Source organism: Corvus hawaiiensis, chromosome 1 (assembly GCF_020740725.1).
Source record: "Corvus hawaiiensis isolate bCorHaw1 chromosome 1, bCorHaw1.pri.cur, whole genome shotgun sequence".
Taxonomy (NCBI): Eukaryota; Metazoa; Chordata; class Aves; order Passeriformes; family Corvidae; genus Corvus; species Corvus hawaiiensis.
In genome coordinates, this window is record NC_063213.1 from 92,711,886 (window position 1) to 92,735,784 (window position 23,899).

The 23,899-nt window shown below is 52.0% G+C and overlaps 2 protein-coding genes across 4 annotated transcripts in view; one reads left to right on the forward strand and one right to left on the reverse strand.

Annotated features, from left to right (window-relative positions):
- The window catches only part of WNT3 (Wnt family member 3), a 44,428-nt gene extending 41,865 nt beyond the window's left edge, over nucleotides 1-2,563 (forward strand). Inside the window, exon 4 of the mRNA XM_048313662.1 lies at nucleotides 220-2,563. Coding sequence (XP_048169619.1) covers nucleotides 220-699 — 480 coding nt within the window. The 3' untranslated portion in view covers nucleotides 700-2,563. The remainder of the gene's footprint in view (nucleotides 1-219) is intronic.
- A 1,814-nt stretch (nucleotides 2,564-4,377) lies between these two features.
- NSF (N-ethylmaleimide sensitive factor, vesicle fusing ATPase) overlaps nucleotides 4,378-23,899 on the reverse strand; it is a 74,927-nt gene continuing 55,405 nt past the window's right edge. For 2 of the 3 annotated variants that reach the window (XM_048313531.1, XM_048313521.1), the window contains exons 16-21: nucleotides 22,764-22,830; nucleotides 22,495-22,574; nucleotides 14,311-14,445; nucleotides 13,384-13,497; nucleotides 6,434-6,489; nucleotides 4,378-5,847 (exon numbers count right to left, since the gene is read on the reverse strand). In XM_048313531.1, the coding sequence (XP_048169488.1) occupies nucleotides 5,793-5,847; nucleotides 6,434-6,489; nucleotides 13,384-13,497; nucleotides 14,311-14,445; nucleotides 22,495-22,574; nucleotides 22,764-22,830 (507 nt within the window). In that variant the 3' untranslated portion in view covers nucleotides 4,378-5,792. Of the gene's footprint in view, nucleotides 6,044-6,433; nucleotides 6,490-13,383; nucleotides 13,498-14,310; nucleotides 14,446-22,494; nucleotides 22,575-22,763; nucleotides 22,831-23,899 lie in introns of all 3 variants that reach the window. The other variant, XM_048313526.1, reaches the window with a different exon arrangement.

A 23,899-nucleotide genomic window follows, 5' to 3' on the forward strand; every position in this document is an offset into this window, starting at 1 on the left:
CTTTGGACACTCTCTAATGGCTTAATGCCTTTTTAATATTACCTTTCAAAATTATTTTAATATTAATTAATAGTATTTTTAATATAATTTAAAACTACCCCCAAAACTCAAGGTGAGGCTTCCCAGCCTGAGCTTTGATTTAAACCTGGGTGGCCCAGGCAGGTGATGGAAAGCAAACACTGAGTTCCACCCTGCTGACTCCCTGTTTTCCCCGCACAGACCATCCTGGATCACATGCACCTCAAGTGCAAGTGCCACGGGCTCTCGGGGAGCTGCGAGGTCAAGACCTGCTGGTGGGCCCAGCCCGATTTCCGGGCCATCGGGGACTACCTGAAGGATAAATACGACAGCGCCTCGGAGATGGTGGTGGAAAAGCACCGGGAGTCCCGGGGCTGGGTAGAAACTCTCAGGGCCAAGTACGCGCTTTTCAAGCCGCCCACAGAGCGGGACCTGGTCTACTACGAGAACTCCCCCAATTTCTGTGAGCCCAACCCGGAGACGGGCTCCTTTGGGACGAGGGACAGAACGTGCAACGTCACCTCCCACGGCATCGACGGCTGCGACCTCCTGTGCTGCGGGCGAGGCCACAACACCCGGACTGAGAAACGCAAGGAGAAGTGTCACTGCATCTTCCACTGGTGCTGCTACGTCAGCTGCCAGGAGTGCACGCGGGTCTACGACGTCCACACCTGCAAGTAAGCACAGGTGGGTCTGCACTGGTGGAGGTGGCTCCAGAGCAGGGCCCAGGAGTCCAGCAGCCCCGTGGTCAGCCCCACACGCGGCCTCACAGTGCAGAGGACGGCACAAAACTCCTGATGGCCCCGGCCAGGGCACGCAGCCACATCCAGGGCACGGGGAAGGCTCTGGGCACCTCACCCACGCAAGGTGTGACTGCTGATTCCTCGGGCAGGGGCAGGACAGGGAGAGCAGGGACAGGACAGGGAGAGCAGGGACAGGACAGGCTGCCCAGGTGACAGCAGAGACCAGGGACAGCAAAGTCCCAGCGAGGCACAGCCACACGAGGCAGAGCCGCTGCCACAGCAGCCCCCCGAGCTCCCAGCTCTGTCCTGCACCACAGGTCCAGCCCCTGCAGGCACCAGCACAGAGGGTCAGGTGGAAATGGATTTTTCAGAGTGAAAGCTGGGCAAACACGGGCTCCCCCAGCTGCTGCTGTCCTGCTCTCAGCAGATGTGGTGGGGAGAGGAAAGGAGCCCCCACGCCAGCCCAGCTCCCTCCTTCCTGCTCCGAGGTGATGCTGGAGAACCAAACCTGCCTGGGCACACGAACAGAGCCCACGGGTGGGCTCTCCTTCCCCCTCCCTCTCTGCTCCCCACAGCCCCACATCTCCTATAATGCCCTGAGGAGGACGTCAGGAAGCCAGAGCCCAGAGCTGACTCTCTGGCCCTGGCCCAGGACAAGAGCAGGGCACAGGGCACTGCTGCCACCTCTTACAGGGGACACAGCATCGCCCCAGCCACCTCCTCACTGTGCAGCTGCCCAGGAGAGGATTTGAAGGATCAGGGCAGTACCTATTGACTAAGCATTCCCTAACAGGACTTTACACCCCAGAGGGAGCTCAGGGATCTCTCTGGGGCTGGGTTACCTGCCAAGTGAGCTGCTGCACCAGCTCTGAATGTCAGAGATTCCAGGGAGAGAGGAAATCTATGTCCCAGCCTCCCTCCCACCAGACAGTTGTGGTCCCACAGCACAACCCCAGGCAGGCCCTTCCCCTCCCATGGGGTTTACTGAGCTGGCAGCAATCATTCAGGAAGTCCCCCCAAGCACAGAGGCTCCATGCCATGAGCAGGGATTTGGGCCCCCCCCCACATCCCACAGCCCATCCCAGAGCAGCAGAACCAGTGTTTGTCCCCCACCTGCTCCCCAGGCCTCCCTGAGCACATCCCTTCTCCCTGGGTTTTACCTTGTCCAGGACTACTGACCCATGAAATTAAAAAATAAATACTCCCTCTGTCCTGGTGGGCTGCAGGACCAACAGCCCCCTTCAAACACACCCCAGTCAGTGAATTCCAGGGAACCGTGGCCACTCGGGCTGTGGCTGCTGCTCCACTCACTCCTTTCCCCAGGGAATGAGCAGCCCCTGGAGCTGCACAGAGCAATAAAGGGGTGAGACCCCTCGCAGGGAGCACGGGAGGGCCCTCAGTGAGAGCAGAACCCCGGGGCCCTCCCGGGCAGAGCGTCAGGGCGAGCTCCAGACCCTCCTTGCTCCCGAAAATTGAAATCCCAGAGAGCTCCAAAAGCCTCCCCCGGCCGGAGCCACGCCGTCCTCTGATATGCATCTATTTAAAGTATGTATTAAACCCCGTGTCTGGAAAGACTCCCAGAACCCGACTTTAAACAAAATCCCTTCTTTGTTTGTTTGTTTTTTAATCAAGAAAAGGTATTTAATATTAAATAGAACATTTATTGCCTTGTAATTATTTTACTGTAGCCAGGTATTCTAGCACTGAATGGGAAGATCTTTTTCCATCAATCTGCTGTATCCAAAGTTTTGTATAAAGTTGTAGAGGTCGATTTTTTTTTATTTTATATTCAGAAAATTTCTCTTTTTATAAGCATTATTTATTATACAATGTATATACTTGAGTTAACTAAGATTATATATTATATAAATATATATATTTGGAGAAAAATATATTTCAACTTCCATTTTTTGTGGTACATCATTAAAGAAAAGGTAAAAATTCAAAAATATGCACTTGCCAGCTTGTGTGGTTTGGCTCTGAGGGTGCTGCTGAACGTCTACAGAGGCCATGATCCAGCTGTTTATGGACAGGGACAGCCATGGAATCACGGAATCCTGGAATGGTTTGGGTTGGAAAGGACCTTAAGGATCACATAGTTCCAACCCCCAGGCATGGGCAGGGATATCTGTTACAGGAATCAAGACAGTGATGGCAAAAAGAAGATATTTTACAGCTGAATGCTGAAATTTTGATTGAGGGAGTGCCAGAGCATAGTGTGCACAACTGAGATTCAGCACAGAATCATGGAACCCTTGGGGCTGGAAAAGACCTTTAAGATCATCGAGTCCAACCATTCCCGGCACTGCCGAGGCCACCACTGGCCCCTGTCCCCAGGTGCCACATCCACACGCTCTTAAACCCCTCCAGGGATGGGGACTCCACCCCTGCCCTGGGCAGCTGTGCCAGGGCTGGACAGCTTTTCCATGAAGAAATTTCCATATTCCCCACCCTGAGCCTCCCCTGGCCCCGGCTGAGGCCATTCCCTCTCCTCCTGTCCCTGTTCCCTGGCAGCAGAGCCCGACCCCCCCGGCTGCCCCCTCCTGTCAGGGAGCTGTGGAGGGTGAGAAGATCAAATTAAGCAATGGATCAGAGCAGGCTTTAGGCTTGGTACACTGCCCACAGGCACTCACAGGCTGCCACTGCATCACCTTCCAGTGCTCTGGACAGACCAAGGCCCAAATTTTCTCATATAAAAACCTCTTCTCCTGTCCATGAATAATTCTCAGCGTGTTTCTGCAGCATCTCCCTCACATTAGCAATGCTTTTAAGTGCACACGATTTTCCACTGCACTGGCCTCAAATATGCCTGTCTGAAGGGCAAAATAAAATACAAAGTCACTCAGGATTCTTGCCCTGATCCCCAATTTACATGCAAAGCCATCCCATGGATCCATGTGCACGGACAGGGTGTCTCTGCTGGTGCCACCACCACTGACAACTAACCAGAGAACCTGACCCATGGGGGGCTCTGGGCTTCACAGCTCTGGGGTGAAGCTCTCCCTGTCTGCCCACCTGCCCCAAACCTTCCTGACCCCACAGTGTGCCCCCATCAAAACCCTTTCAAATCTGTCTCTGGCCAACAACTGTATTTCAGGGACACATTTCTGGAAGGTTCAAGATGAAACAGGGCAAGGAAGGGGGTGAAGAGTTTGGCCCTTACATTGAAAGCAATATTGTGCATTTATTATCCGTTTACAGCCACTCTGCCAGGAGGAGCCATGGAGAGCACACAGGCGGTGGGAAGGTGCTGCCCTTCCCTTGTGCCACCTGCAGGAAACATCTCGGATGGAGATCTTAGAACAGAGGTTGGAATGGGTGGGATGGCACACCCAGCAGCCCACCCTGGTTTTCCAGCCTTCCCCAGGTGTGGGATGCCCACACACAGACACACGTGGGGCCTCCTCAGCACTGCAGGGCCCACAAAGCTCCAGAAGGGGCTGGACCAGAGTCCTCTCACCAACTTCTTTAAGAGTAAGAGGGGCCAGCTATCCAGGCTGGGGTAAATTCAACCCATCCATGCTCAGGCACACACTGAGCACCCCTGTGGCAGCAGCAGTCCAGGAGCAGCTCTGCTCCTCACACACACCAGCACCAGACACAGATGGCCCCCAGGTCATCACAAGGAGTTGTGCTTTTTATTGAATCCATTGAATGTGCAATTAAACCAGATATTTATTCATCAGTATAGTTCTGGACACAGACACAATCAGGTTTACATCATTTACTCTGAAATATAAGTTACTGTGTGCTGCTGTCACTCGGACTGGCAGAGGGAAGGGAGGAACAAATAAATTCACAAGATCATACACAAAATGAGAGGGAACCACCACTGGGACTCACAACAGCATCACAACACAACAGCACTGCCAGAGGAGCAGAGTGGAGTGGCTGAAACACTCCGACTGCTGTGAGCACACACTGAGGACAACAGTACCTCCACCTCGGCCTGGAAGGACGTGGGGCAGCCTCCTTCCCTGGGAACACCCCTCTGGATACCACTGCTAGCCCTTACAGTGGGTCTGGTCAAGTTTAGGAAGCTACACTGACTAAGATCTGCTAAATGGCTTTGATTTCATGCCCCACCACACTGAGGTATGTTCCAGGAACTTTATGGAAGGAGTGGAGCCCAGGGGGAGCAGCCTCAGGACAGCGTCTCCCTGAGGCCACGGGAGCTGGGAAGGGCCGCGGAGCAAGGTTTGATACATTCCTTTATTTCAGTGCAAAAACATGGCAACACACATCTCGTGCACCTGCAGAGCTTGGCTTCCTCTCTGTCTCTAAGGAGGAGTTTCAACCTTTGGTAACATGGCAGGAAAAAGGGATAAAACGAGGCTGGAGGATACCAGAGCTGCCAACTACAGGAACTCAGGAAGAGCTGGAGGCTGGAACCAGCATCTCGAAAACTGTTGTTGAATTAACAAGATTTGATGCCTTAAATACTGGATTTGGAAACTTCCTCTACTCTGATCAACACTTCCCTGCCCTCTTCCAGTGCCCAGTGCCACCAGCAGTGTCCCATCAGGCTCCAAAATACCTGGATATAAATAAAGTGGACGCAGCATCCAAGCAGCCCTGGAGCTGGACTCCTGTGGGCACTGTCTGTGGGGTGTGGGTCTGGCTCAGAGCTCAGTGAGGGCTGCGATGACACCACAAGAAAGCCTCCACCTGACCAGGGTAAGACAGAGCAGTGCTTCAACATCCCTCCACCAGACCAGCAGGTTAGTGGAAGCCAGGATCTCTCTCTGACCGCAGGAATGCTGGACACAAGTGAGGGTCAGCCCCAGACCTCACAGGACATTCCCCCCTGCTCACCCCAAAATGCAGCCTGGCTGCACAGAGACAGAAGCACAGTGTTCTAGGAGACACTTCCACATGACATCAGAATATTAAAGACAAAGAATAAAGATACTCTATTGCACTACACATGCAGGTTCCACGTGGGGCTCTGGGGAACAGGGGAGCGTTTCACTTTGTCCAGTGTGTTGAGCACAGAAGAGTAAAGATCCCAGTGTTTGTTCTCCAGGTTGGTCACTTTTCCAGCTGTTGATCTTGCACTTGGTCCACCGTCAGTCTAGGGTAGGGACTTTTGCAAAAGAAGCCAAATCCATCAGGAAAGCATCATGCACATGTATAAAGCATCAAGCACACACTGGAACCCACTCACATGTAGCCAGGATAGATAGTGGTGTGAGTTTCCCCAGCACAGGTACTGCCCTACATGTACATCATTCTCTAGGAAATGCCACTGTCCCACTGGGCTCAACTACTCCCTGTAGCACCTATGGGGAAAGAGTAGGACATCCTTCTCTCAGACAGGAGACACAAGAAATCAAATTCCAGATTTCAGATAAACAGCTGGATTTTAACTCAAGCAGAATCTCTTTTGATTTACTTTAGTTAAAGAAAGGTAAATTTTGGCCCATTATCTCATGGACACTTTAAAGTTAAGGGTAAATTCAGAAAAGCAGAGAATTCAGGCATGCAGGCTCCCAAACTTCCAGGACCTCCTCCCTCCCAAATTCCTGTTAAGAACTGATCTGGTGCAGCTCTGACAATACAGAGGGGCCAACAATGAGAGCAGACACACCCCACTGCAGGTTCCCCTCAGAGCAGCTCGTTTCTGAGCAGAAAGGAGAATTTAAACACTGCTTTAAAATAAAAGTACTTACGTTCCTTCTTCTCTCAGAAGAGCCAAGAACTTTTTCACTCGATACTCAGGATCCATCTAAACACCAAACAAACAGATCCCCATTAGTGCAATCCTGCAAGCAGCCCAAAAGGAAAGCACAGAATCCTGGAATATCCTGAGCTGGAAGGGACCCACAGGGATCACCCAGTCCAACTCCTGCCCTGCACAGACCCCCAACAACCCCACCCTGGGCATCCCTGGCAGCGCTGTCCCAGCGCTCCTGCAGCTCTGGCAGCCTCGGGGCCGGGACCATTCCCTGGGGAGCCTGGGCAGTGCCCAGCACCCTCTGGGGGAAGAACCTCTCCCTGAGATCCACCCTAACCCTGCCCTGGCACAGCCCCAGCTGCTCCCTGGGTGCTGTCCCTGTCACAGAGAGCAGCACTGGGGCCACAAAGGCTGCTGGAGCTGTGTTTGCTTTGCTGGGCAGGGACCAGCCCGGCTCTGCAGGCGTTCTGGAGCTGCCAGGGCAGGCACAGCCCTGCACCACGAGAAAAGGTGACTGGCACAAGCTGTGTGTGCTCACAGGGCAGGAGATGGGAGCACACACAGGCACTGTTTCCATGGCACCTCACACCCACACCCTGCTGCCAATTCCAGCCAGGCCCACTCCCAGTCTGCTTCCATCTGCCCCTTCCCAGAACTGGGGCAGCAAATTAAACAGGAGAAAAGGCACTGAGGATGTTCTGGGTGCTCCTTTCCCCCAGAGCTGCAGCACCAGGGCAGGGCAGGGGCAGCACAAAGCTGAGCCAGCACAAGGCTCCAGAACGAGCAGCACCAACGAGTGCTGGGGATCCATCAACCAGGAACAGCCCCCAGGGAGCAGCCCTGCCTCCCCCAGGACAGGGGACAGGGACAGCAGGGAAGCTGGAGGAAGGGCTGCTCAGGAGAGACTCAAGCTGCCACTGGAGGACACCAGGTGTAGCTGGATCTGTGCCCTGTGCTGGTGCATGGCATTGCTGATCCTCTCATGGAATGACTCCAGGGAAATCTTCCTTAGATTTGCACCAAAATACAGTGAGTGAGGACTAGAAACATTTGGAAATCAGAGGCTGCTGGTTGTCAGAGTCTTTGTCATGTATTCCAACAGCTCTTGTGTCCTAGAAGCTCCCACCTGGGTTCCCTCTGCAGTCTCCACCACCGTCCCATACCTTCACCTCACTGTGACAATAGAGGGGGTCCATTCTGGGAACACCCAGTACATCAATCTATGAAGTCAACTTCCAGCTCCATCACCCACTTGGCAATAGAGGCAAGTCTCTACTTAAAACATAAACCTGAGACTCATCCTTGGAGGGGGGAAGCAGTGTCAGCCTTTGCCCTGGCCTCCCACCAGCCAGGCTGAACGTGGGCTCTGGATTTCCTCCTTCACATTTAACATCCCTCAAGAAAAATTTCTTCCCATTCCAGATGTGAAGAAGCCATCTATTTAAAACTCTGACTGCTGAAACAGAGGGCAACACAAATGCCTTCAAAAACAGCTCAGAAGAAAATAAATCCTAAACCAACAACAGTGTCCCCAGCAATGTGGGGGAGAAAGAGCCAGCAAGAATTTCTCCTTTGTGCTAAGAAAAGCCTCAAAATGTAAAACTTCCCATGGCTGTGAGATAGGAGAGCAAGGCCAGTTCCTCAGTACCAACTGCTGAGCTACTTTTAGATCAGAAAAATAAATTCACTGAAACAAGAAGATTTAGAGGAACTTCCTGAGACTTGCTGAGCATTTCATTTGGGGTTGAAGCAGCAAAGAACACCGGCAATAGTCAGGGTCCAGGAAGAGAAGAAAGGTCAACACCCCCCTCCTACAGAGTTTGGAATGTGAAATACCCAGGGACTGAGAGAGGCTGTGGTACCACCAAACAGGAGACCAGAGAGAGGGTCTCTGCAGGGTCCCTCCAGCCTAAATCTTCTCCACAACCTCTCCCAGTTGACACCTGGCTACCAGGAAAAGCTCCTCTGTCACTGTGCCAGCTCTCCCGTTTCTGTGGGGGATGTGGCACTTGGGGACATGGTCAGTGGTGGCCTTGGCAGCGCCGAGGGAACACTCAGGGGGCTTTCCCCACCTCAGTGACTCTGTGGTTCTGTCAGAAACGCTGAAGGCAGCTGGGACAGGAGCACGTGCACATGAACCCTGAGCTCTGACTACCTGGACATCCCCTTTCTCTGGGGGCATCCACAGGTACAATCCACACCACCAGACCCAGCACGGGACCCTCACCTGGCAGAGGGTCCCGAGCCTTCCCCACCAAAGGGCTCTGCTCTGCCCCCGTGGCTGATCCTGCTGCAGCAGGAGGTTGGACTGGATCAGAGAACATCCTGAGTGGGAAGGGACCCATGGGGAAGGATCATGGAGTCCAACTCCTGGCTCTGCACAGACACCCCAACAATCCCTCCCTGTGCATCCCTGGGAGCTCTGGCAGCCTCGGGGCTGTGCCCATTCCCTGGGGAGCCTGGGCAGTGCCTGACACCCTCCCCTCCTTTCCCGACAGCCAACAGATGAGACCTTCAGGTGCATTCTGACCTCGTTTATCCTACAGTCCTGTGACACCTCCAGCTCCCTTTCTGAATTTCTGAATGTTCCTGGAATGGCAAGTGCTGGATAAAGCCCGACCCCAGCTCCAGGTGGGTCCATGAACAAAGTGTCATTTCCAGGCCAAACACAATGGACTGAACACCAGACAAGCAGCTGGGCCCCAGGAGCTGGGCTCAGGGGCAGAAGTCCACGTGTGCCCATGTGCCAGGCATCCCCCTGGGAGCCAACAGTCCTTAACCTCCTGAGTAACCAGCGGGGCTGGGGCCAGGCACACCCTGAGCCTGCAGGGGACACGGGATCAGGAGAGGGGAGTCCTGCACCCGCTGGTGGTGCTGCCACTCAGCCAGCCTCGGCTGGAGGGAGACCAGCCCCACACACACCTCATGCAGTTCAACAAGGGAAATGCCGGCTCCTCCACCTGGGCAGGGACAGCCCCACCACCAGTACAGACAGCTGCCTGGAAAGGGACTCCTCAGACAGTCAGAGGGTGTGTTTGTAGGTACACTCAACGTGTCTGCTTCTGAAAGGGCTTCTTCAGAGCAGATGCTGAGATGAAACCTTAGGAAACCATGGGAACCCATCCCAACTGGGAAATAACAAAGGTTCAGCCAGGGAGTTCTGCTAAAAAACCAACATGATCTGACAGTTTTATACAAACAAATCTCTTCGTCCTTAGAAAAGCTGTTCTAAAGCCACCAGCTGGAATTCAAACTTGCCAAGGCCAGTGCTCTGCTTCCCAAATGGAAGATACTGCCTCCTACCCCTCTCCACCTGGACACCGAGTCCATAACCTGCACTGGCTCCTGGGGAGGAGCAGCATTTACCTGCACACGCAGCACCTTGTCCAAAAGACCACAGCTGGCAGCTGAAAGGCCACAAAGACTCAAACTTGATCAAATTGCTTATTGAAAATGCAGGCACAAACCCCAGAGGCTGATCTGCCCGGGAAGGAGCAGAAGATGGAGTCAGTGGAGCACAGAGGAAGCAGGTTCAGGATTCCTGGACAGACCCTCTGGTGCTCTGTGAAACGGGAAGTGTTGCTGCCAAACTGGGGGGAAGATTTTCTGGAACAGCAGCGTGGGGACTGACTCTGTGACAGAGCTCAGAGGGATGGCAGGAACATGGATGTTCCTTCCTGGCTAGTGCAGCATCCTCAGGACATCCAGGACCCCTCAGGAAACAAAGGAACCGAAGGGAGGTCGTTAATCTCCAGTCCAGAGAAGGAGATCCTCCACCACAATGTGACAAGCCCTCAGTGCTCCCAAAAGCCTGCCATGAACCCAAACCCTCAGCATGTCCAGGTGCAGTGTTTGGTTTAAAATAAAGCAGGCAGGATCGTGGGGTGATCTTTCAAAATAAGTTCCAATGGAAGTTAAGATACATTGAACACAAGCACCTTAGATTAAGTTTTATTTATGCTGATTATTTATGCTAAACAGAAGTTACCAAATCAGGAAACCCTGGAGGTGCCAGAAGGGGCTTTCTGGAACACTGCCTGGCTCATTCAGGCTCCTGCTCCAAGGAGGAGAGACCTTGGCTTTGGGAGTGTTGCCAGCAAGGTACAAGAGCAAAAAGACAGGCAGGGAGAGGAAACAGGAGGAACCAGCCCCCAGCCATGGAAAGGGAAGGTTCAGGTATCCAGCAGTACCCAGGGCAGGGTGAAACCAGCATGGGACCCAAGAGCCCTGGAGGTGGCCCTGTACTGCAGCCAAGGCCACTGCAAACACTTGTGGATTCACATGGCAAATCCTGAGTGCATCCAGCGATCAAAGGCTTCATTTGAACAAGAACAGAATCATATTCCAGGATACTCAGTGTACACAAATGACCAAAGTATGTGACACCAAACACCAGCAGCTGGCATTAAAGCAGGCCAGGAAGAGCAATAAACAGAGTTTGGGGGAAATTAGGCTGCCAGAACATGTGGGGTTACACAGCTCATAAACAAGGTGACAATTCACCCAGGGCACCAGAGCAGTTCAGGTACCCCAAGAAAGGATTTTGATATGGAGGGTCTGGTTCAGTGTGACTTTTGTCTGAAACACACTGGAAGTCATTTGACCAGCTCAGGAATCCCTGCAGAGAGCAGAGAGTGGGGTCACTGCTTTAACAAAACAAAACCCACCATTAGATTCAGAGGAAGACACTGTGCACGTTTTTTATAAATTCATTCATTCACCTGGCATCCAATCAGCTGAGTTCTGAGAAATTTCATCCATCACTTGGAATTCTTAAGTGATTTCAGATTGAAATCTCCTTCTCTAAAGCTGTGGTACAACTCAGTGAAAACAAGATCCAGTGCTGGACTCCTTATCTGGTGCAACTGTGCTTTCCTCTAAGAGCCTGGCAGATCCGAGCTCACTGGGTTCCAGTGCACCAGATCCCAGCTCTGATCAGTGAGAGCCTGCACTGCTCTCCTGTATTTATAGCAGTTCAGCAGATGGAGTCATGGAAACACCTCAGACCTTTTGGAACAGAGCTGGTTCATATTTAGCTGCCATATGCTGTTACCTCTGCTATTACACAACCACCTGAACCCAGTGCCAGAGCAGGAACCCCCCTGCTGCCAACCCTCCACGAGCAGCAAAGGGACACCCTCAGTGGCTCTCAGGACAGTGGCAGCAGTTTGTGTTCAGTGTGTCACAAAGGGCACAGTCCCAGCTCTGCCTGTCCCCTCCCAGCCCGGCTGCTCCTGGGCTCACCACCACAGCAATGGTCTGCTGAGAAAACCAATGCCCGAGAGCAGTTTGCCTGCACAGCCCCGGGGGGTGAGGACTCTGTCCACAGCGTCACTGCTCATGGAGTGGGAATCATGGAGTGGGAAGGGACCCACAAGGATCACCCAGTCCAACTCCTGCCCTGCACAGACCCCCCAACAACCCCACCCTGGGCATCCCTGGCAGCGCTGTCCCAGCGCTCCTGCAGCTCTGGCAGCCTCGGGGCCGGGACCATTCCCTGGGGAGCCTGGGCAGTGTCCAAACACCCTCTGGGGACAGATCCTTTCCCTGATCTCCATCCCAAATCCCCCTGACACAGCTCCAGCTGTTCCCTGGGTCCTGTTCCTGCTCACAGGGAGCAGAGATTGGAGCTGCAGCCCCCACTGAGCTCTGCCCTCAGTCTGCTCTGCTCCAGCTGAACAAGTGACCTCTGCTGCTCCTCCTAGGGCTTCACCTCCACACCCTTCACCATTGCAGGTCCCTCTGTTGGACACTCTCTAATTCCTTTCTATCCCTGTGATATTGTGGTGCCCAGAACTGCCCCCAGGGAGTGGAACGGGCACAGGGGCCAGGCTGGGAACAGGGCTGGGGTCAGCATTCCCACCCATCTCCCAACTCAGAACTGCCCAGGATTTACAGAACCTCCACCTTCAGCTTTGAAAACAAGCAGCACTTCAGGTGAAAGCAGCACAAGAACACGTCCTGGGTCAGAAGAAGGGACCCATTGTCAGGGCTCAGGGAACGGGAGCGTGGCAGAGCCCGGCAGTCCCCGAAGGCCGGCACCCCTTAAATCCATTTAATACGTGTGAGCAATGACTTACTGACTTGCCTGTAGGTATGGAATTAAAAGCCAAGGAAGAAGAGGAAAAGTAATCTAGATAAATGACTTTATTCCCTGAGGTGACATCCAGTCAGAGCATATCCTTAGCGCTGAGCAAGTTTTAACAGAATTGTGAAGAGTGAACAGAGGGGTACATGACTTGTCTGCACTGAACTACAAGTCTCTTCACTTCTGCCCTGCCTCTGCAAGGAAGATCTGAGGACAGTTCACTCAGCTGCACTAAATCCATTTGATGTGAGCAGAGGGGGGGGCTGGGGGAGCACTGGGATGTCAGGGGAGGATTAGGGCTGCACCCTCAGCCCGTGTCAGCATGAGCACGAGCTTGCTGGCTGGCTCCAGGCATGGGTGCTGCTGCGGGGGAGGGCTCAGAGCTGCATAGTTCTACCCTCTGCAATTATTTTCTTTAAAGTGCTGAAAGTGGAAAATAAAGAGAAGAGCAGCTGAACAGCCTGACAGATTTATCTTCTTCAGGGAAAGAGCACATACACCTGCACAGGCACCTTCTTTAAAAAAAACCCGAGGTGATTGCTATCTGCAATCTTAACATGCTGGGTGGAGAGAAGAAATTCCATGAAAGGTGAGTTAATCCAACCCCTCCCGTAGCCAGATGCTCTGAAGTGCAGCTCCGAACAGCCCATGGGCACGGGGCAGGGTGGGGGGGGAAATTTAAAGATCTCTGTGGACCAAGATGTGGTAATTTCTTTGTTCTGAAAATTTCCCCTCACTGCAGCTCTTTTCCCAATTAAACCACTGCAAAGCTCCCACCGACAGCAGGGGTCTGCAGAGAAGGGAGCCTCCAGGACTGCTCTAGGACCCCAGTCCTTCCTCCCCAGAACCATTCCTACCTGTAATGACATTTCTATCAGCATCAGCAGCTTCTTGATCCCAATCCAGACAGGCATCCCTTTGACGTTCTGTGCGATCGTGCTGCGCTCCTTGTCTTTGAAGTTACCCAGGAGCTGGGGGGGAAATCATTTTAAAAAGTCAACAACAGGAGCCTGTCAGTAGGAATAATGGTCCCTACCTTGGGAGAAAGGGAATGGGAAGCTAGAAGCATTTACTAGCTGAGAAGGAAGATTTGTTCCAATGTATCTTGGACAAGGCAAAACAAAAACAAAAATTTCTTGAATTCCATAATGGTTTTTTCTATAACATCCCTTATCCAACAGTTAGTGCTGTGCTTTTATGCTGCACTCCAGATTTTCTCCAGATCAGGGTCTGCAACAAAACAATGGCTCAAGCCACAGGAAGTTTCCAAGCCTGCTGCAGGAGTATCTCTGTCTCTCAGGCTTTGGTGACACCATCACTGGGACAAGTTTACCTATGGCACCACAGATTTGCCTGTTCAGTTTGCATTAACAGCCTTCAGTTCTCACTACAATTCCCACTGAGGCACAGAATCAGGAGACACTAAAGGCAGGAATTTATAAGGAACTTATAATTCCTCAGCACCAAACACCGTCGGCTGATGCTGTTCCAATTCACCAGAGCTCGGCACCCTCCAGGCAAATTCAGTTTAAGTGTCCCAATTATATTCACTACCCACTTCCATGCCCTTGGAATGTTCCAATCCACACCACAAACCTTTCCCCAGACCTCCAGTTCTCTAATTTTGCCTTAATTTAATTCATGAAAAAGCAAATTGAAAAGCCTCAGAACTGCTTTGTTATGACATGATGTCAAGTGGGATGGTGTTACCAGACACAGCTACTGCAAAACCCCCAATTTCCAGCAAATTTTGAGTCTTCTGTCATCCTTGAACTTTTCCTCACCTCTAAAGCCTCCATGAGCTGCTCCCTCGTGGCAATGTTGGGCACATGGATGGTGGTGCTGAAGGCATTCAGCATCTCCATCTCCTGCAGGACATCTTTGCGGCTCGTGGTGCCGATGATCAGGAGCTTGCGGCCCTGTCCAGGCAAAGGAGAGAGAGTCAGGAAAGGAAAAACTAGAGAGAACCAGCCTGGGGAAGGTTCAGCCAGCTACAAATGGTAAGTGGGAAATGGCCATTTAAAAAGCCACTTCAAACAAAATTAATAGGATTAAATCTGTCAGTAATTGAAGTAGCCAACAGCAGCCACAGGAGACCAGGATCAGATCTCGGAGCGAAGCCACCAACAGGGTCCAAGAATTGCAGTGCACAAAGCCCCACCACACTCACAGCTCCTTCTGAACCCAGCATCATAAATAGCAGGATCCTCATTAAATTTAAAAGCCTGAGCAAACTCCCACTCCCAAAAGCTGAATTACAAATGACTTCTCAGGGGAGCAGACTGTCTTTAGGAACCTGTGGGTACAGTGAATTCCCTGCTCCTGCACAGTGGATTTCCAGCTCAGGCTTTTGAGCAGAGGCTGCTGTGAGTCCCTGAGTTCCCCCTGCAGCTGTACAGGACAGCCCCACTCCAGCAGCCTCCAATTCCCAATCCAGAGTGCCCAGACCAACCCCAAGTCAGCCCAGGCAGTAACAGGGCTTATGAATAATAGAGCAAGTTGTGGAAAACATCAGCTGCAAATGCAAATCCACTGCTGTTTGTTCACCTTGCAGAGCCCTTTCCACTGCTGTTTGAATTTCCCTGTGAGGGGTTTGGACACTGATCAACACCAGCTGATGGAAGGAGCTGCTGGGATTATCAGGCAGGATTATCAATCCCTCTTCTGTCCCAGTACACAGGGAGCAAATGGGCTGGGAGAGGCCTGGCTGGCCAAGGACCCTCCTCTTTTGCTGTACAAGAAGTTTGGCTGAGGCTCCAAGAGTGAAGTGAATTTCCAGGTCCCACCTAGAGGGTGCTGGGCACTGCCCAGGCTCCCCAGGGAATGGGCACGGCCCCAAGGCTGCCAGAGCTCCAGCAGAGTTTGGACAACACTCCCAGGCACACGGTGGGATTGTTGGGGTGTTTGTGCAGGGCCAGGAGCTGGATTTGATGGTCCTTGGGGGTCCCTTCCCACTCAGGATATTCTGTGATTCTGTGCAAGTTCTGTATTTCAACTTCATGATGCAAAACTTCATCATTATAGAAACAGAACAAAACCCTAAAAATGATTCCCAGAATGAATCCTGTAACTGCTTTGCATTCCCTTGACAGAGGATGAAAACTCTTTAAACACATCTTTGATGCAGACAGTGCCTCTTCACGGGCTCTGTTCTTCCCCTGCACTCACTGAACAGATTCTGCTCCTGCTCCAGGTGCTGGACACTGAGAAAGACCCTGAACTGGGAATGAGCTCAAGTGCTCACTCCAAGTTTGGCTTTAGCCCAAGAGAGCAAAAGGAACACCTGGCAGGCAGAACCAGAGCGTGTCCCAGGTCACGGGTGCCACACTGTGCTGCCCCTCCTGCGTGAATCCCCGTCTGCAGCTCAGGAGGCACCACAGCACAGAGGAAGCCAAGGACAAACCCCTGCCCAGAACTGAGACCTCTAAAACACAGAACAACCCCTCCTGCAAGTGCTGTACCACCCAGACCCATCTGTTTCACAAGTGATTCTCCTAAAAACGTGTTCATTACTGCATGGAACTCTCAAAATCCTGAACAGCTTGGACAAGGGGCTGTGTTAATAACAGTTTCCCATGAACTATGAGCATTTTAGAGGGGAAAAACTGCTCAGCTGCACCCAAGCAGTGTCTGTTCCCCAAATATAGCTCCCAGCATGTGTACAGTGCCTGGCACACTGATCAGGCATCAATCAAGGGGATAACTGCCTCAGAGTGGCTGCTTGAGGGATGCTGCCCTCGTACATTAATGAAGTCTGTGCCTGATTTCAATAAAAATGGAATCTAGCTTGGAGTTTCATCAGGAAAGGACACAGGCAGCACAGGAATGTCACCAGTGAGGGGAGTTTTACCTCCTGGCACTTCAGGTGTCCACAACTGATCTTGCTCTCGGCCTTTCCTTCTCAGTTATTAGAGTCCAGATGACACATTCCTCCTCCCAGGAAAGCTGCCCACGCTGTGGACTCATCCAGCAAACATCCCCTAAAGGACCAGGTCAGTCGTGGCAAACCCACCCAGTGCCACACTGAGTCAGCTGGACCCAAACCCGCTGCTCATCAGGGCAGTGGGCGATTGCTGCACACACAGAAATGGCTCCAAAGCCCTGTGACCACTGAAGAAAGCCACTGGCACCGGTCCCTGTGGGAATTCTGTGGGAACACCAGCTCAATCTCACTCAGTGTGCGACCACTGGGACAGTTTTGGAATGGGAAAAGAGCAAAGCAGGATCATCATTCTGCCACGTGAACCCAGGAGCTCCTTCCTGTTTCAAATATAACTCCAAATCCATCATTTCTGAGCTGGTGGTGTCCAGCCTGGAGAAGAGGAGAGTCTGGGGAAACCTTAGAGCCCTTTCCAGTGCCTAAAGGGGCTCCAGGAGAGCTGGGGAGGGACTTGGGACAAGGGGTAATGGATTCACACTGCCAGAGGGGAGGGTTAGTTTGGGTATTAAGAAGGAATTCCTCCCTGTGAGGGTGGGGAGGCCCTGGCACAGGGTGCCCAGAGAAGCTGTGGCTGTCCCAGCCCTGGAAGTGTCCCAGGCCAGGTTGGACGGGACTTGGAGCACCCTGGGACAGTGAAAGGTGTCCCTGCCCATGGCAGGGGTGGAACTGGAGGGGCTTTAAGGTCCCTTCCAACCCAAACCCCATTCCATGATTCTAGGATTCTGTTTAGTTGGAGAAGTCAAAGAAAGCACTGGAGATGGTCAGAAATACGGAATAACTTCCCTAAATAGATCCTTGGTAAAAACAGAGAGGTTTGTAAAATCATAGGTGGTGTAGAGGAGATGAGGGGGAAACTGCTGCTTGTCATTACAGAAACCAGGGAGCACAAGATGGAATTATCAAACATCAGATAAACTCAACTAAAGGGGGTTTGCTCTCACCAACAGCTCGGCTGGACTCAGGCAAAGACAGCGCTAAGAAAGGAAAGGCTTAACAAGGTAGAAAAGCACCAGGATGAGTTCCCAGAGGGCAGATCCATCAGGAATTTTTAGATATCTCTGTTAAAATCTATTCCCAGGTCCCTGAACCACTGACGTGGTTGGGAGCTCCTCAGAACAGATGGCTACTCTGCAAAAGTGCTTCAAATTTTTAACAGCTCCACCCAAAAGATCCTGATTTTTCCCTGCTTTCCTCAGAAGAAGCCATGCCTTCAACTCCCTGCCTTTAAACCTGACCCCTGGAAAGCAGCCACTGTGACCCCCCAGCACTGACAGGGCAGGAGTCCCTCGAGCTCCTCAAACTTTCAGGCAACTCAACAAACAAATGGGAACCCCCAGGGCAGCATTGTTTGCCCCAGGAATTATCAAGGCAGCAGGAAAAGCCATCAAGGCAAACTGGAAGAGCTGCCCTCACCCAGCTCCTCTGCACTGACACACACCACAGGAGATCCTGGGATTTGTTCTTGTCCCAGGATCCCAGAATGGCTCAGGCTGGAAGGGGCCACGGTGCAACTCCCTGCTCCAGCAGGGTCATCCCAGAGCACATGGCACAGGGTTCCAGGTACTGCTGAAGCGGCCAAATTTTCAGAAAAATGCACTTTTTTGATCCTTAACTTCTACAGCAGTCACAGTGAAGGCAACGAGCCACATGGTCAGCCCATAGAAACTCAGGATTCAAGCTGAACTTCCAAAAATCAGGCAGAACATGTGAGTACATTACCAAGGAAGGAGGAACAGCCTAAGATCATTTGGTGTCAGATGCATGACCAGGGCAGTCCCAGCCCAGTTCTTCCATCACCAGAGATCAGACACAGGCACAGCCTCAGGCCTGGATTCATCCTGTCCATTTTTAGGCAAAGTGCCCCAATTTGGAGCCCAAGATCCCTCTGTGCTGACAGAGGGACAGTACAGAGGTGTGTGTCCTGCCCTGCTGCCTTCTAGAAGAGGGATGACCCCAGAGCTGACCCCTCTGCTGCAGGGATTTTACCTGACTGAAGGATGTTGCCATGCACAGAACTGTGGGACTTGAAGAAGCCGTTTGAACCAAGCAAATTTTCCAGCATCGGGATGGATTCCTCTGCCACAGCAGGCACTACATCACTGCCCAGGGGGAACTAGAACATGCCACAGTTACAGACTCTGCTGTGAGTAACTGGAGCCTCAACACATCAGTGCAGTCTCCAATTATGGAATTTCAGCAAATCCAGCCAGCCCCAGGCAAGGGGAGCCTGAGCTCTGCTGGAGCCAGGCACTGGTGGCACTGAGGTGCCTCCATCACTCACCAGTTGCTCACTGGGCTCAGGACCCTTGGACACCATTATCCTTGTGTGTGGGGGGACTTGGGAATTCCTCACATGTGAAGGGAGAAACACAGTTCCCCAGGTTTATGCACACAGAGGTAGCAACACTGGTGACTGGAATTGCTTCCAGTTCACACCAAGGGATGTGGAATCAGGAATGCATCCGGGATTATATCAAACAAGGAGATTATTCCCCCTTAACTTTCATCAAGTGGCAAAAGCCTCCAGTGTCCCAGTGAGAAAAGGAGCTGGGGGCTCTGGGAGCTGTGGAAGGGCATCCCCAGGAGTGGGTATCCCAGTGAGAAAAGGGGCTGAGGGCTCTGGGAGCCGTGGAAGGGCATCCCCAGGCATGAATCTCACTTTGAAAGTGGGGCTGGGAGCTCTGGGAGCCGTGGAAGGGCAGCCCCAGGAGTGGGTGTCCCTTGGAGAGCACCTTGCTCAGGCAGACATTCCCTGACCCTGCCCAGCCCGTGCCCGGCTCTGGCTCCACGTGGGGATGCCGAGGGTCCCTCCCGCCCGGCCGATTGTTGGGAAGCAGCAGGGAAGCACATGTGAACCTCCGTGGGGCTGGGGAGCGCCTCCAGGCCCTGTGTGACTCTGCATGTAGATGAAGCAGCCCCGGCTTTGGGAGCTGCTGCTGCTCAGTTCTCAGGGAAGTCCTTTTCTCCCGCTCGGCTCCCTGCTGAGACAGCCCTTTTCAGCCTTTCCATCCCCCAGTCCCTGCTCCTGCACAACACAGGCAAACTTGATTGAATTAAAGACCCAAGAGAACATGGTTTATTTTCTTCTCTTCAAGGCATTTCAGAAAAGATTTTTAATTGGTTTAAAAAAAAAAAAAGATGCTAAACAAAATGCAATGGTTTTCAGTCCTCTTGAAGCAACAGTAACAGATAGCACTATTTAACACTGCTGAGTGGAACCACAAGCAGGAGCTGTGACTGGCAATTTAAAGCGAGCTCAGAGAGGTTTCTAGTTTATTTAAAGTCTAAAGTGTTTACTCTCAAAAGAAAACCAGAACCTTCAAGTGTTTGTCCTTCCCACACCACGTTCCAATAATCCAGCCTCCCTCGGAAGAGGGGAGCCTGCGAGGCAGCTTCCCTACGCCAATTCAAGAGAGACACGCACCTCGATGCATAATTAATAACATTTCATCCCAGAAACGCTTCTCTTCCACACGGAGCCTACAGTGACTGCAGGAAGCTGCTTGCACATCAAGAATATCCCTGCAAGTGATGTGACACCCCAGGGAATTCATAATCTGGGCCACAGCAATGGGAGCGGCCGCGCTGCATCCGCCCCCCCGCTCCCACTGCTCCGTCATTCCCTGCCCTGAGCCCTGCCAGTCTCCAAGGGAGCTGGAGAGAGCCTTGGGACAAGGGGATAATACAGTGACAGGACAAGGGGGAATGGCTTCCCACTGGCAGAGGGCAGGGACAGATGGGATATTGTGAGGAAATACCTCCCTGTGAAGGTGGGGAGGCCCTGGCACAGGGTGCCCAGAGAAGCTGTGGCTGTCCCTGGATCCCTGGAAGTGTCCAAGGCCAGGCTGGATGGGGTTTGGAGCAACCTGGGACAGTGGAAGGTGTCCCTGCCATGGCAGGGGGTGGAATGAGATGGGCTTTAAGGTCCCTTCCAACCCAAACCATCCCATGATTCTTTGAAATCAGCTCAGTATTTCAGGGCCCCCCACGAGTGAAACGCTGAAGCAAAGGGGAACAAGTACTGCCTCCCCAGCATCCTGCCAAGAACTCCTCTCAGCACAGGGATGTCCCAGGACATCCCATTTTTACAAGGAATGATGCTAAACCATGATCCCAGTCCCACAGAACTCCATGGTGCTTTGACCCCATGGAGCAGGTCAGTGCCACTGATGCTGCTCATGCGTCTAGGGCCTGTATCTGCACCTCAAATTACAGCAACCCCATGAGATCAACCATTCCTTCCAAAGAAACTGCTCCTCGAGGGAATTTGTAATCTCAGAGGGAACTCGGAAGGTGTTGATTAACCCTCAGGATTATCCCCATTGTGGGTTCCTCACTTGAGTTCAAAAACCCCAAGTCTCTGTGCCCAAACCCAACCTTTTTCACAGTAAACAGTCACAGCAGAAAAGGCCTTTTCCTGCACAACTCTACTTCTTACACACAGCTTTGGTTTTTTAAATGCAAAAGATCCCCACACGCCATGGCTATCCCAGGGAACTCACTACAAACACACCAGGAAGAACCCTGTCCCCAGAACTGCCACAGCAGGGCAGCCCAAAGGGCCCAGCTCACCCCACGTCCTGATTCCCACACAGCCAACAGTGGACACTTAGAAAAAAAAAAGAAAAAACCCCCACATGATCAATCAACCAGTGACATTTCCTCAGCAAACTCACTCTCTACCCTCCAACAATTTATGGCTTAAGTCACCATAATATTGGCTGTCAAGTCAGAGTCTCCCAGCCCCCAGGGCATTTCAAACCCTGCTGAGTACAAATCTCTGCAACAAGCACAAACTTGGCAAATATCTGTGAGCTCCAGCCCGTGTCCTGCTCTTGGGAGCCCCAGGTGCCACCCAAAGGGCAGCCCAGCAGCAGCCCACATTCAGGATGCAATGGGCAAAAGGACAATTTAACACTTTAAGTTCCTTTGAAAGCCGAACCAAATCGAGTTCTATTTTCCCTACTGATTGATGGGAACAACCATGTCCTGGCACTGTGGAGCAGCCTGCAATAGGTCAGTGATTACAGGAGATGATGTGACCAGGAATGGCTGGGCTGCTCCACACAGGAGCTGTTGTGTTCCAAGCATGTGATAAAACTTGGATGCTGTTGTGTTACAGACTTCACGTGGCCTAGAAAGCTCACTGGGAAAATCTTTGTTCTCCAGGCTGACAGTCACATGGGGAACTCAGGGCCTGTAGCATTACAATTTAGTTCAAAGTCCTGGATTTGAAAGGTCTTTTCACCAAACTCTCTAATGAAAACAACACTCACGCACACACTCCTGGGCCAGGATATTAAACATGACAAAAAACTGACTCCGCCCAGACTGTGCTTCTCTGCTTTTTCCTGACACCAACTTTCAAGGTGTTCCTGTTCTGATGTTATTTATTCATGCAGATACTCTCACACACGGAGCAGAAACGCAGTGAACGACAGGAAAATGCCGAACAAGAAAGGAGTCCCTGCCTGCCTGTCTCACTCAGCACGAGCTGCAGAACCCTCAGCACTTGTGATGTTCTTAAATCTCATCGAGCCACAAAGTGCAAACAGACAGGATCAGCACGAGAGGCAAGATCTTAAGCTTCCCTCAGTCACTGTAATTAACACCTGATCATTTCAAGTCAAGAACAAATTAAACCCCTGACAGCCACAATCACAGATTACACAGAAATTGATTTATAAATAGGGAGGGAGCACATGGCTGAGCCAGGGGTGGATCTGGCCTGAACAGCTCCTCAGAGGGCAGGCAGCTGGCACAATTCAGCTTTACATGGTGAAGGTTAAACTGGTTTCCTTAGCCAGTATTTTTAGGACTAACTGCAGAAGATTCAGGCCCCAGTAATTAGATATTTCAAGTTGAATCCCTTGTGGTTATCCCAGAAATGTCCAAGTGAATGAAGAGCAGCAGGCTGGGATTAACGTGGCTGACTCAGACAAAAGCATCGATACCCCTGGCAGCTCTCAGCCAGACACAAAGCTCCCACTGTCCCAATTCCTGCAGGAACAGGGCATCCCTGCCTTACCTGAGGGGGGGCTTTCTTCAGCAGCACCAGAAGGGCTTGCAAGACCAGATTGGAGAACCGAGGTCCAATTGGGACATAATCTGAAAGGAAAAAAGCATTTTAACACCCATGGAGCAGATGCACACTTAAGCCACTTCACTGTATCCAAACCAGCTCAATGCTCCTGAAGTAAATGGGTCCAGATAATTTCCAGTTTGCAATGTTTCAGCATTGCAAATATATCAATATTTCTGCAGCAGCCAGCACAGCTCTCCCTCTTCCTGACTCACCTAAAAGTCGCTCAATGTCGTCCACGACAACACAGCTGAGCTGGGACTTGTAGGCATCATCAAAGATCTGAAAAACAGCAAAATATCTCAGTGTTAAACCTCAGCCACAGGACTACAACAGCCACAGCTGGGCCTGCTGATGTGGGTTCAGCTGAACACAGCAGCACTGAGAGGAATAAACTGAGAATGAAACGGGCAGGTACTGAGAGATCAGGCTCCCTGCAGGCAATAAAACACCGCCATCTCCACAAACTCAGTTTATTGGTTCATTTACCCCCCCACCCTCAGCAACAAACAGCTGCCCTGAGGTTCACTGTAAGCCAAGGACAAACCAGCACCATTCCTCTGTTTTTGGAGCTGGGGCAACACTGAGAATGTGACACACACACAGAGAGAACCTCCACAACTGTAACACAGCTGTGAGCTTTTCTCCTCAGGCTGGATACTGGATACTGTCCAGAACAGCACCCTGCAGGGAGAAGGGACTGACTCAGGTCTGGATCTCAGCTCCAGTCACCATTCCTGGAGCAGCACAGAGCATCCTGCACAGCTCTGGGTGTGAGCAGTGGTGGCCCTGCCTCCAGCAAACCCTGATTCCAGTGAATCCAAAAGGCTCCTTTTGGAATCCAAGCCACAAACTGGACCCCCAGTCACGAGCGCATTGCTTCTCCTAAGCACCTTCCCTCCCTTAGAAACTGTACAACCCTGCACCAAGCTGATCAGAGTAACATCCACTCCCATGCCCCATTCAGTACCATTCACCCTGAAGAGTAAGAGCTGGGCTGCTTCAGGAAATGACAATGTTCAACTCGTCCACATTCCTCGGCTCCCCATGCTGTTAAAGCTCTTGTTTAGCCAAAGACCCCACCTCAGAACTGGTCCTAGTCCCACTCAGGCAGGATCTGTTCTCCCCAAGGGCAGCCCTAAGCCCTTCCTGCCTCCACCTCCACAGGCAGAGCTCCAGCCCTGCTCATCCCAGCTCTGCTCTGCCCCACTGTCTGCCAGGATCACACACCAGACCCAACCGGGATGGAGCCTTGAAACCTCCCCCGAGTCCCTCAGTGCCAGTGCCACAAAAACACTGTGACAAGAGTCTGGAGTGACAGGACAGGAGGGAATGGCTTCAAACTGACAGG